The following is a 13,529-nucleotide window of genomic DNA, read 5'->3' on the forward strand; positions in this document are numbered from 1 at the left end:
TACCTGATGGTTTCTGTTTTGCTCTTTTACCGTCGCATCCGTGGCGATATCTCCCGGTGTAATGACAACGAGGATGATATTGTTAACGTGCCCGGTGCAAAGCTGGTATGGGGACCATTCCATTGCCCCGGCATCATTGGTACACTGATCAACGGGTATGCTCATCTACATCATCATCGTCTTTTTCAGCTTCTGGCCAACTACGATGGACCCAACAGTGGAGACAATTAACTGGAGCATTCTGGCCATCGGAGGCAGCGTATTCCTTGCAATTATATACTACTTTGTGCGCGCCCGGCACATCTATAGGGGTCCTGTTGTGGAGGTCTCCTTGTAGGGAGTTTCCACATGGCGCTAATGAGGAAATTTCTTAACCTTTTGGGCTTTTCAAAGGGCATTTAGAGAGGGTAGTCTTAGAGGCGGCTTCAAATTAGCTGATAAAGAGTTCCACCACAGTTGTTGGCAACGCCTGTCCACCGACGGCTTTATCTCGGGCAGCTTTTTGTTTTGGACTATGCAGCCAACTACATCAAAAGATTTTTGATGTGAAAAAAAAACATACAACAGTGAGGATTCGCTGGTGGTCACCCACCCAACTACTAACTCACCGGCGTGTGGCTTAAGTACGGCTGAGCGGACGGGAAGCCCTGTTTTCCACACCCTATGGTCGTATGTGTCATAGAGGCCGCCAAGTGAATTAATGTAGGCCTTGGCTGTGTTAAGCACAACACACAGCATCACCCCCATGCTGGATTTAATACAACCAGGCCACTTCGACATGCTGTAAACCTACATCCTCGTGCACTCAGATGAGTAGTGCGCATGAGGCCGTGGTGATTATAGAGAGGTGTGGCAAAGACGAGTTGATCTATTTCACCGTTCTAACTCAATCAGTACCTTGGGTACTTCATCTGAAAGAGATTGTAGAACACTTGAAATGGTATGAAAAAATACTCTGAATTTCTTCTAAATAATGACAAGGTCCGCGCCTTTTAAGCAATCTGTGCGGACAATGCTGACTAAACATCACATATAGTTTATCTGTCTCGGCATGACGCCATTGAGGCATTTGTTCATGTCTCAGGGTGGCACCACACATCTCGACATCATCTTTACCAGCTGGTGTTGAGCACTCAGAGGCCCCTGTCCCCATGGCCGGGGTGGGTAGGGAGGGAGCTAGGGGCAAGTGGAGACATGGAAATAGGAACGTATAGTGTGGGGGAGACCAACATGATCTAAATGTCTGACAACTGTGCCGTGCTCCTAAACACCTTCCCTGTGTTAGTGCACCCCAGTCAATGATAAATTTTGAAGCTGGATATCAAATGACACAAATTCCATAAAATTATTGACTACTTTTCTTATCCCTTAAGCTTGCCAGACGATGATTAAGAGAGTTAATAGATAAGATAGGTATAAGTGACTGTATTTTTTCAATAGAAAGGTTATTTTGAACCAGTTTATAAACACGTTTAAAGAAGCATATGAGAACCACCACCTGTGAAGATTTTGCGTCAAACTTTAATGTGCGATTGCTTTAGTCGTAGCTTATCTGCGTCTAAATCAAATCACCTAGCTTAAACCCTTCCATGTAATATAAATTGATACAGAACTTCCTTGGCTATGTAAGGGTTAAGAAAATTGAGCATTGAAATATTTATATCACTCGTATTGTTCGTATATAAATGCTCTATAGAAAGTGTATCTAATTTCGAAATTGATCGTTGACTGAGACGCATCAACATAAAGAGGGTGCGTTGGGCGCCTGGCACGGTTACGTGGATATCCTCGAATATCGCCAGCCCATAGGCGTCAGCTGAAATGTCGCCTCTATCACATACCCACCAATGGACGGCCTTAATGATCAGGACTTGATTAAGAATTAGATGCGATGGTACCGCTATCATAACCGCTACTTTAGTTAGAAAAGTGATTATAAGCCGGCTATCTCTATGATGTAGTTAACCCGCATCAGCCTGAAGACTGTTACCAGCCAGTTCTTCAAGTAAAAGAGTGCATTTCAACGAGAATACTAAGTACAGAGAAAGAAGAAGAAAGAAAGAAAGAAAGAAACCTGCGAGACAGGAACCTTTATGGTGTCCTGTCACGATCCAACAATCAAACAATACAAACCTCGTCATGACGGAAACTTCCGGCAGAAATCCTCCCAGATCGTCACAAAGACAGTGATCACCATGATGTTGCAAGTCAAAAGGCGTTGTTCCTCTCTATATGTCACATACGACCATAGGGTGTGGAAAACAGGGCTTCCCGTCCGCTCAGCCGTACTTAAGCCACACGCCGGTGAGTTAGTAGTTGGGTGGGTGACCACCAGCGAATCCTCACTGTTGTATGTTTTTTTTTCACATCAAAAATCTTTTAATCGTTAGGAAATCCCCTCTTGCCGCCCTACTCTTCAGCCCCTTCAGCCCATTCACCTGAATGCCCTGAATGAACACCACTATTTTCCACCCGAATATCCTGCATGCCCCTGAACCGCTGACGTGTCCTTCCCCTCCCATACTCATTTCTTCTTGCAGACATGTTGTTTTGGTCACAACTCTTTCCTTTACTAGCTTCTATTGGTCGACGTATGTCCTCTTGAGAATTAAATTCACTTAATATTAAAGGGGGTCTAGGAGAATCGAACTTGTTATTGAATGAATTTAAATGCTAGTCCTACACCACTACTAACTCACCGGTGTGTGGCTTATTTACGGTCAACAGTTCGGTGTGTCGCCTAGGTGATAGTCGCTTTACGGTCGCGCCGGGGGGGTTAAGGATCACCTTACATAAGTCGCGACTACCGCACTGGCCCTCCTAGCTATTTGTTGGATGCCTCAGGCATCACATGTAGGATAGACCAACTAGATAGTCTTCCTTCCACTCTCACCTTCTCTCTCTCCCCGTCCATCCAATTGAATACTGTTTTACCTGCATACATACTATCATTGTATTTGCATCAGGTTATGAGCCTCTTCTGCTAGCTGGACCACTAGCAAAGGTTCGTGTAATGGAAATTGCACGGGGAGTATAAAATTGAAATAAAAAAAAGTTTAGTCAATCGTGTAGGCGTCTGTACCGGTAGCGTACGTACCATCTGTCGTTGTTTAATCTCTGGCTTCGAGATCTCATCGTCTTGTGTTAGTGAGACAGGCATGAATCCGACGACATCGTCACTTCTCTCTCTTACAACGTATCAAGAGATTTCCAGTTTCATCTATAGCTTCATTTGTAGACTGAATACCATCTCTCTCAATAAGGAACAGAAGCAAAAGAAGCGAAAGAATCCGTACTCTGTATCGATAGAAGACCTTGTATTATAAAGCTATAAGATGGCTCATGTAAATCACATACAAAACAAAGTATATAGAGAGCAAAAATCGCTACATCACCTGACCTGGTGACCCAACAGAATCGCAGCCCCTTTCTTCTAAGCACTTGCTCTCATTACCCTTTCCAACCCCAGTCCCAACTTCATATTGCCACCATAATGAGCGGGCATCCTGTTTTACTAAGCCCCGAAGGCACCTCTCGCATCATCACACTCGGGGGTGCTGGATGTATCCACCAAATATGCAATGATCATGACCATGTTCTCAAGGCCCCTCTGAGACACAATACCCAGGGCTGCAGTGAGAAGACGATCAAATCCGTGGAGGGAAGAGAGGAATTCTCGGAGTTATGTTTAACCCGGGAAAAGCTCGTTTATCAAAATCTTCCACAAAACCATCCCAATATCCTAAATTATTTCGCTATTACCGATCAAGGAATTCAACTCCCATACCTACGAAATGGAGATGTCCGCAGCTACTCTCAAAATAATCCAATCGACATGAAAACGCGAAATCGATGGATTGAGAACGCCATCGATGCCATTTCCACCATTCATGCGTGTGGTATTGTTCATTCCGATATCAGCCCGCGCAACTTTCTTGTGGCTGATGATCTCTCGATTCGATTATGCGACTTTGCTGGGTCCAGAATCAATGATCTAGACTCTCTTGTAGAGGAGGAGACTCGGTACCGATTACCATCGCATTTTCGAACTACAACAACTGATATCTTTGCTCTTGGATCTTTCATCTATGAGGTCTCCACTGGCTCGCTACCCTTTGCTGACATCGAAGACGATGATCAGATTGAGAGGATGTTTACTGAGCGGAAATTTCCCAATCTTGAGGCTCTTGAACATCGTGACGTGATCTCCAAATGTTGGAACGCCCAATATGCCAGTGCTGATTTAATAAGAGCCGATCTTCATCACCGAAAGCCGACAGAGCACTCCTTGAACTATCGCAATAGATTGCTCCTTTCTACGTCTATGATAATTGGTATAGGTTATTTCATGTGGATGTACAGCGCAAGGAAGAGATTCTGATTTTGCTCCAAATTCTGTTCGTTCTTTGCTTTACTCCATCATCTCATTCCAATGGCTCATATCTTGAGACTTGATCCCCAAGCCCTGGTCTATATGCTCACATTACATGTCCTTGTTTGTCTACCCCTCTTCTGAAATGTGTCTTTTACAGTATGTTAGATAAATCATGCTGGGGGTTCAGACGGTTTACGTAGTCAAAACCCCCAATTTTTGCCTGTTTCTGGTTTTCCTGTTGCGACCCTTCTTCCCATCCCCGAATAAATCGATCCGTGTGCCTTTTCTCTTTGATCGAGTAGCCTGAATAGACCATCTAACCTCTAAGACGCAATCTTCGAATTTGAAAGAATATCCCCGATACACTTGAATATTGCATCTAAGAGAACAAAGTGCTAAAGTGCCATTTGTGAATTGCGAAATACGACTACCCTGCATATAGCCATTAAGGAGTACGGAGTACTTGAGTATCATTTGAGTTGAAAGCTTGAGGTTGATCAACGTAAGACCCCAACTGATACAAATTTCACTTTCCTACACCCAGGTATAGAGTGCACAGGGGGCCCATCGCCAATAGATTTCCTCGGTACTCAGTATTGGCTCGTGTGAATAGCTGGCTAGTCTCACTAAGGAAAGTCCATAAGTAATTTGAATCTCCTAGGAGGACAGTCATAATAGAACCAACCTTGCAAGTGTTGCAAACAGTGAATCGCTTAGTGGAATTCGGAACCGCAACTCGTTTCTTGACCTGCCCACAGTTTTCTCTGCAAGCTATCAAGGAGGTTTCCTCTTCCTCATGCCCGCATCTGAACTTGACGGGACCATAAGTGAGTGTACACATTTTGCTAAAATTGTTAGAAAAATGGAATCAATTACTGATATTCGGGGCAATCCAAACTCACTGGTTTAAAAACGGGGTGTTTTTCTTATCTGAAATTCCTCTGAAGTTAGAGCGATGTGAGACAATGTACTGAATACGGAGTAGTGAGATGCACATCGCAGCTGCTATATATGGGCAGGTTTCCCGAAGTCTGGCGCGTGATTGCACAAAGTTGCTAGCCAATGGAAGCGACATGGTCAGAATTGGGCGCATAATCTACTCAACTTGATAGCCAATGAAAAGTTCCAGTTTAGCCAAGGGCGGTTAAAGCGCGAGGCTTTGTGGCCAACTATTTGCTAGTCTAGATGTCTTTGGCCCTTGTATACAGGGGTTTTGTGACACATAGCTAAATCGTCCTTGCTATTATGCTGTTTTTCACACTGATACGCTTCGTTTAGATACAAGATTTCATCATCCGCTCTGCGTAGAGCCAATCATTTGCCCATCACTCGAAACGGGTCCGTTGATGTGATGGCTCCTTCGTAGCCTACATGCTCTAATGCAGCGCTAAAAGATATTAATTTTTTGGAAGTCATGTGTCTTCCATGTTTGCTCCTAGTACTTAGTCTAGCTAACCTATATGTTGTAGATAGCTTCTCTCTCTTACAACGCGTCCGGAGACATCCAGTTTCATCTACAGCTTCATTTATAGACTGAATACTATCTCTCTTAGGTTATGAGCGCCGTTGCTTTCTGTTGGAAGGTCACGTGACCACCACTGTTTGCTCCCAGTACTTAGTCTCAGTCATAGCATGTAGATAGTTTCTCTCTCTCTCAACGCATCAAGAGATTTCCAGTTACATCTACATTCATCGTAGATCTCTAGTATCTCTAACAGGTTATGAGCCTCGCGCTTTCGAGTCCTCTACATAACTGTACAGACTCGAAACCCTGGTTTTCCTCCCATTGGTGTACTGCGTCGCACCACCCCACTGTGGAACCTCTGTGGTCTCGTTTTGACCCCACAAACCAGAGTTTTCATCACCCTATTGGACGAGATTAACACCTCGCCTACCCCTTGGGATCTTCATCCATTGTAGGTGGATCCTACCTCGTCGCCGTCAAATCACGTCGCCGACAACCCTCGACAACCCGAAAATCGGACCGTCGAACCCCACATTCCACTCGCTACCCGCTGTAGCGAGCCAATCACATACCTCTCTTGACGAGCACATCGGTGCGGAAGAAGACGTCATGCAGGCCTCATACAATATTGAGGACTTTACCATCAACAGCCATGAGATTGACATCTCATCTGCCGTCCCAAAATTGAAGGGACAATCCAACTTCAGAGACTGGGAAACCGCTCTCTACATAGCTCTTGCAGCTAACAACCGTTACTACACATACATGATTTCTAATGGGATCCCAATCCCAAAGATCCCCGAGTATCAGGACTCCAGTCCTGAAGCTGTTCGCAATCTTCTTATTGAAGAAGCTCAGGATCTTGCAGGTGATCATACTACAACAGTTGTCATCTCTGTTGCTGAAATTCGTGATCGTGTGAAGCAAGTCATCGAGTCAAACATTGTACTCCGAAAAGAGTATAACTTGAAATGTACAAACTGGGATCTGTGCAATTCGAGAGCGAATCTCTTATTAAGAGGCACTCTCTCTCCAGAGCCTTTTTCTCATATCGCTCAAAACACTGATGTACGGGACTCATTTAAGAAACTGCGTGCGACGTACGCTGTGACATCCCATCAACATTCATTCGCCCGCTATACCAAGTGGACTGATCTTCGCTTTAAGAATGGAACTGCTAGCGAGTTTGTACGCAAGTTCCAGGAAACTCTTCGTGATCTCACATCTATTGATGGCAAGATAAACTCGGTTTATGTACTATGCCAGTTCAAGAAAGCCATTAATGAAAACCCCAAGTGTTATGCCTTTCTCCAGAACCTTAGGGTTGATGAGAAGGATGTCAATCTCATGGACCAAGTCTACGCCGAATTCCTCGAGGTAGACATCCATAACCGGTCTATGAACCCTTCCTACAACGCAAACTCGACTACTGTTCAAACCTCGTCGTCGTCGCACAATGACAAGAAGAAAGACACAAAGAAAGGAGGCAATGACAAGCAATCCAATTCGAATAACTCATCGAGTAATAATCACAACAAGGACAAACCCTCGAAGAAGAAGACCGACTTCGTCAGAGAAGAGAACGTCATCCTTTGCAGACATCATGGGACTCTTGGAAATCATTACTCCAACAAGTGTCCCTTGCTAAAGAATTCGGCAAACGCCACTACCATTCAACAACCTCAGCAGCAACCTCTTTTTCAACAGGTTGCAGTCTCTCAACCAGGCCAAATCATAGGCCAGGTTGACAACCAAGGTCGGATCCTTTCTCTACCGCAACAACAGCCTCGCCAGGGAGCGAATGCAATCTTTGCGCCAGCATCCTACCCCACCGTACCGCAAAAAGGCCCTCCATCGGGGGATCCCCTAGCGCGGTATAAAAATCTCTTTACGAATGTGCTCTTTGCCGGTATCCAGGCAAATGCAGTTCATGGTTCCCATATTGTGTCGAAGGAAGGCCTATTGGCTAACGACAACAATGATGTTACCCGCTGGATGATCGATTCCGGTACTAGCACACATATGACTCCCCACAGATCTGTCTTTGTCAACTTTAGACGGTGTGTATTGCCTGTTTCGACAGCCACTGGGGATGTCTTCTACACTGAGGGATATGGAGATGTAATCCTACACCTGCTGGATCAAGATTCATCAGGAAAAATGGCCCCTCTCACTCTCCAGAAAGTGTGGCTTGCGCCAGATCTTCGCTCCAGCTTGATATCCATGTCTGCTCTCGACAAGGCAGACATTGGCACATGGACAAAGAATGGCATGATGACATTCAAACATCAAGATTTCTATGGCCCAGAGTCTACCATGGGTTTTGCTACCTGTGAAGGAGAACATTACTGGTTGAACTGCGCTGGCATTGACAAGATTGATCATATGATTGACTGTAATCTTGTTACTGGCTCTCCAAACTCTGTCTTTGCTACACAGAGAGAGATCATCCCTATCTCCATCGATCTGGCACATCGTCGAGCTTGTCACGCCGGCGAGGAGCGTGTACGAAAGATGGAGATATTTGCTGACGGCGTCAAGCTAAAGAAAGGCGCCGGCGTCACCTTTCCTTGTGCTCCTTGCATTAAGGGTAAGGGCCACGCATTACCTTTTGGCGAAGAACGATCTATTAGATCAAAGCCTGGCGAGTTCATTCATCTAGACGTCTGGGGACCGATCTCTATCGCGTCTCACGGAGGTGAGCATTATTTCGTGACGTTTACGGATGATGCGACCCGATTTACATGGCTGTTTCTACTAAAATCACGATCTCAAGTCACCGAGGTCTACATAAAATTGGAGACCTATTTGAAGACTCAGTTTAACTACGTCATCAAGAAGGTCCACGGCGATGATGCTCCAGAGCATAAACCACTTGCTGCTTACCTTGCTAGCAAGGGAACGGTATGGGATCCAACTCCTCCCTACACCAAGCAACTGAATGGTGTCGCCGAGATCAAAAATCGTCATCTTGTTGAGCCGTTAGTCGCTGTTATGGCCGAGTATCAGCTTCCAAAATATCTTTGGGGACTTCTTCTTGGTGGAATCAATTACACCATGAATCGCCTCTACGCGTCGAAGATTGGCATGTCTCCTTACGAAGCCTTTTTCGGTAAGAAGCCAAATCTCTCAAACCTTCGTGCTCTCGGTTGTCAATGCTGGTTTCTCATCCCAAAAGAGAAGCGAAATACAAAGCTAGATCCTCACATGGAGGAGGCAAGGCTGCTCGCGTACGACGAAGGAGACAACTATGTGGTCTACAACGTCCGTACCAAGAAGATTGAACGTTCACGGAACGTCATTTTCAATGAGAATCCTTCTCCGGCAAGTCTGCCTGACCCTGCCTATGATCTTAATATTACAGGCATGAACCAAGAACATGAACATGATTCGCAGGATCGTCATATCCCAATCGATTTCCTACGGCCTCACCTCGAGAATCCGTTTAACATACGATCTACCTCCCCACCCTCTCCTACGGTCGAAGATGATCCCGAGGATCAAACGAGGGCTCCGAATGCTCTCGACCCGTCGAATCCCGCGCTCTTTGAAGAAGATCTTGCATGGTCAAATGATGAAATGGCGGGCAGTTTTGGCAGGTGTGTGGTGGAACAAAGGGTGGATACTGGTGCCCACTTTGAAGCAGGTGGGCGAGGGGTTCTCGTCGAACCACAGCCTGTTTCCCGACAGGTTGTTAATATGGACATTCCCCTGGAAACAACCATTGATCTATCTCAGGAAGATCCTCTGCAAGATGACGAGTATCATGATCAATCGCCATTACAGCATGATCAAGTAACTTTTGAACATAATTTCTCTCGCCTAGATCCGGTACCGGATGACAGGAGTCGAGATCAAAGCTATGTTCAACCCATTCAGCCCATTCAGCCCATTCAGCCCATTCAGCCAGAAACTGGCCAGTTACGACGATCAACACGGATCAAGAATCCTAGCAGAGCTTACATTGAAAGCCTGGCTAGCAAGTCATTCTTTGATTCCAATGTTCTTCGGTTGCTCGCTGAACAGCCAGAGATCCTAGTCAGTCTTTTCGCAAATGCTACCTCGAATGAGCAGTACGCTGTATCCAAACTGACGCCTAAAGACATAGGCTTTGAACCTAACAGTTGGGAACAAGCTATGTCCTGTGTCGAGAAAGACAAATGGCTAGTCGCTGCTCACAAAGAACTACATCGTCATCTTGTTAACGGCACCTGGAGAGTGATGTCCAGGACTAAGAGCAAGAAGAAACCTCTTACCCTCCGATGGGTGTTCAAAGTTAAGCATGACGGTACCTACAAGGCACGGCTTGTTGCTCGTGGCTTTCGTCAAGATCCCGACTGCTGATATGGCAGCGGATGGACTGACAAAACCCCTTGGCAAAACGCTATTCAAGCGCTGGATCATCCAAATGGGCCTCACGGTCTATAAAAACGCGCTGAATGGATAATTTACGGTTTGCATACTACAAATGGGGGGTTAATGAAGGTCAAAAACTGGTTTTTTACATGGAGAATTGGGGTTGTTTAAACTATGCTGTCGACTAATAGTGCTAGTCGTGGGGGGTGTTGGAAGGTCACGTGACCACCACTGTTTGCTCCCAGTACTTAGTCTCAGTCATAGCATGTAGATAGTTTCTCTCTCTCTCAACGCATCAAGAGATTTCCAGTTACATCTACATTCATCGTAGATCTCTAGTATCTCTAACACTTTCGAAGCTATTGTGTAATGTAACCTTCGAAACCCTAGTTTAACCACTTTTTTGGTGTACTGCGTCGCACCACGGTGTGGATACTCAGTGTGGTTCTTGACCACATAAATCAGAGTCTCTCACTAAAAGAAGATAAGATTAACACCTTGTCTAACCCCTTTTGAACTATCTAATATTAGGTGGATTATCTTCGATAACTAACTATAGTTGCCGATACCGTCATCGTTAAATCACGTCGTCGATAACCCTTCAACGTCGAACCCCACTTCTGACTTACTACCCGCTATAGTAAGCTAATCGTACCCCTTACTTTCTTGACTACTTACTACTAAGTAGACTGCGGCACGATCCGCAATATCCGCGGATATCCGCAATCCATATCCGCAAAGTGCGGATTTGGATATTTTTTGATATCCAATATCCGCAGCCTTGAGGATTTGGATATGGATATCAAACAATACAAACATGCCTAGACTCGTGACCTCAAGGGGTATGCATTATTATTATACATTCCTATGTATTTTTCGTGTAATACTTGGTACTCGAGGTTGTTGAATATCACCAGGTAAGTATAATTTCTGACCTCGGTCAGAAATTATGGGTGGAAGGTCAAGCACTGCTCTACTTATAGTAGTATACAATTGGAATCTCTGACCACGGTCGCAAATCTAGTCTTTGACCACGGTCAGAAATTCAGTCTATGCTTTTTTGGGGGGTTTTATGAATTTGAATCTTCTAGGACCTATTTGCTATTTACAGATCTAACTGGAAGCCATCTGGTAACCTTGGCTGTTTTCGAATCCGCCCTGAACGACTTGGAATACTCCCATCGACCAGCATCTCTGGAAGCTCATCATCCTCTTCAACAGCCTCGCATGGTCGTTTTTGAGGTTGTTTTCCTTTTGCCCGTCTACATCGCTCAGCCCTATCATCATCCGAGTCATTATCACCGCTCTCAGTGTGCTGGGTAGCCTCGAGTCCAGTCTCTTGATCCTCCTCCTCGTTATCACTGATAGGCTCTAAGACCTCAAGCTGTGGTAATGATCTCCGAGTTTGATCTAGCAAAGCAGCTTCACTTTGAGATAGATGCTCTTTGATAATCTCCAGCTCCTCTTGCCGAAGATCAAAGTTGGTAGCAAACTGATGCAGCATCAGGCCACGGATTGTACTCGGCTTCAATTGACCACGACGGTAATGACAGATATCACGAGCACAATTGAATAGTCGTTCAACACCAGCACCACTAGCAGGGATAGATAGAATGTCCCTTGCTATCCTAGCTAGGGTCGGGAAGCTCTTCTCATATTCCTTCCAGAAAAGTCGAGGTTTCTGTCGCTCAATTCCACGAGCAAGATATCGTGCAATCTCGTCGTCATCTGGTTTTGTAAGCTCTTCCAATGGCTGGTTCTGGGATGCACAAGCAGCATCAAGATCACAGTCATCATTCTCATCGATGGCTACTCCAGAAGTCTCCAGTACCGCTGGGTCATTAGTATCATGCGTAAGCATCTTCCTATATCGATCGAACTCTCGGCTCAGGACCTCTTGATAACGATTCGCATAATCAATATCGCCCTGCCAATCAGTCGAGGAAAAGTACCGGAGCTTCTTTGATGGAGAGAAGATTGTTGCTAGAGCGTAGATGTCACTATAAGGCTCGTATTCGGTGGCAGTGTAGTACTTGGAGAGCTTTTTCTTTGCTGTTTGGAGTGCCCATAACATCCGTTTCTTCCAGATCACACCTTTATTCTTAAGCTTCGCCTCGGCTGCATCGAGATGAGAGAAAAGCTTATTGTAGATACTGTAGATATTGTGTGCGGTAATATCCTTTGTCTTTGATAGCATCATTGTGAAATCAAAGAAGGGCTTTGTCAGAAGAAGAAGATACTCGACTTGACGCCACTCTTCTTGATCGAGCTTGAAATAAAGATATTGATGATCAGTACAATACTGATCATAGAATGGCTGGAGCTTCTTGGCACGGTTGAGCATCAGAAATGTTGAATTCCATCGTGTCCGAACATCTTGGATTGGAATCAATGCAGGCTCCGGCTGAAGGGCTATAAATGCCTCCCGACGTTGTGGGCTTGCATTAATAAAGACTGCTAGTCCTCGGATCTTCCATACTTTTATTAGTCTAGCCATTATAAGGATCTAGGGGTAGAAGATATACCTTTTTCAACGTATATGTGATCTGGATACTGCCGGAGGTATTGCGCTTATTCTGGAAAGAGTGGGTTTTTTCCTCGGACCACTCTAACTCGATCTCCTTATTGCTTGGCACTGCCTTAAGCTTCCCAAGAAGCTCATTCAGACTCAGCTGGATCACATGCGCGATGCATGGAACGCGGAAGATTGAGAGATCTGATGAATGCTGAGACTGAAGGTGGTCCTGGACACTCTGCATCAAAGTATTGTTGTTGGTTGCGTTGTCTGTAGTCACTGATAGGACACGATCCGAGATACCATGCTCTGTTAGGATCTGGGTCACGGTTTTACTGAGATTTTCACCAGTATGGGAGCCATGAAGAGGCTCAAAGCCTAGAAGAATCTCACAATAATCCCAGTTATGATCGATAAAGTAACCAGTGATAGCCATAAAGGCCTGCTGGAAAGGAGAAGTCCAGCAATCCAAGGCTATTGATAGCCGACACCCCTCTGGAAGCCTCTGTAGAATCCCCTTCTGGTTATTCTGGATTGTTATATCGAGATGACGTCGAATGGTTCGTGCTGATGGAATTGTAAGTTTAGTGGATGATTGTTGAGCAACCTCTAACATGCGGTGGAATTGGGGGTGTTCGATCACTCGAAAGGGTAGATTTGCAGTCGAAATGAATCTCAGAATAGCATCGGAGAGACGGTCTTGGGTAAATGATATACTAGTGGTACCTGGCTAGATTAAAGTACTCAATGTTAGCTGCTAAATTGTAAAGAACTTAACCACTGTAGTAACGCCAGTTAAGTACCCTGGTTGACATACC

General features: G+C 45.1%; 2 protein-coding genes and 2 non-coding genes across 4 annotated transcripts; 2 read left to right on the forward strand and 2 right to left on the reverse strand.

Annotated features, from left to right (window-relative positions):
• Positions 1–555: 555 nt before the first annotated feature.
• Positions 556–671, reverse strand: Pdw03_rRNA36. The gene has a single exon (XR_010715632.1). It is a non-coding gene; the product is annotated as a 5S ribosomal RNA (ribosomal RNA).
• Positions 672–2,241: 1,570 nt separating this feature from the next.
• Pdw03_rRNA31 lies at positions 2,242–2,357 on the forward strand. The gene has a single exon (XR_010715627.1). It is a non-coding gene; the product is annotated as a 5S ribosomal RNA (ribosomal RNA).
• A 2,641-nt stretch (positions 2,358–4,998) lies between these two features.
• On the reverse strand, positions 4,999–5,372 carry Pdw03_1638 (uncharacterized protein; the record flags this gene model as incomplete). The annotated part of the gene is made up of 3 exons (XM_066099961.1): positions 4,999–5,001; positions 5,061–5,220; positions 5,278–5,372. The coding sequence occupies 3 exons, from the start codon at positions 5,370–5,372 to the stop codon at positions 4,999–5,001; spliced, it is 258 nt and encodes an 85-aa protein (XP_065957688.1).
• A 1,077-nt stretch (positions 5,373–6,449) lies between these two features.
• On the forward strand, positions 6,450–9,639 carry Pdw03_1639 (uncharacterized protein; the record flags this gene model as incomplete). The annotated part of the gene is made up of 4 exons (XM_066099962.1): positions 6,450–8,538; positions 8,617–8,744; positions 9,120–9,439; positions 9,579–9,639. 4 exons carry the CDS (start codon positions 6,450–6,452, stop codon positions 9,637–9,639), a joined length of 2,598 nt encoding a protein of 865 aa, XP_065957689.1.
• Positions 9,640–13,529: the final 3,890 nt, after the last annotated feature.

The sequence above is a fragment of the Penicillium digitatum genome, chromosome 5 (genome assembly GCF_016767815.1).
Source record: "Penicillium digitatum chromosome 5, complete sequence".
Lineage (NCBI taxonomy): Eukaryota > Fungi > Ascomycota > Eurotiomycetes > Eurotiales > Aspergillaceae > Penicillium > Penicillium digitatum.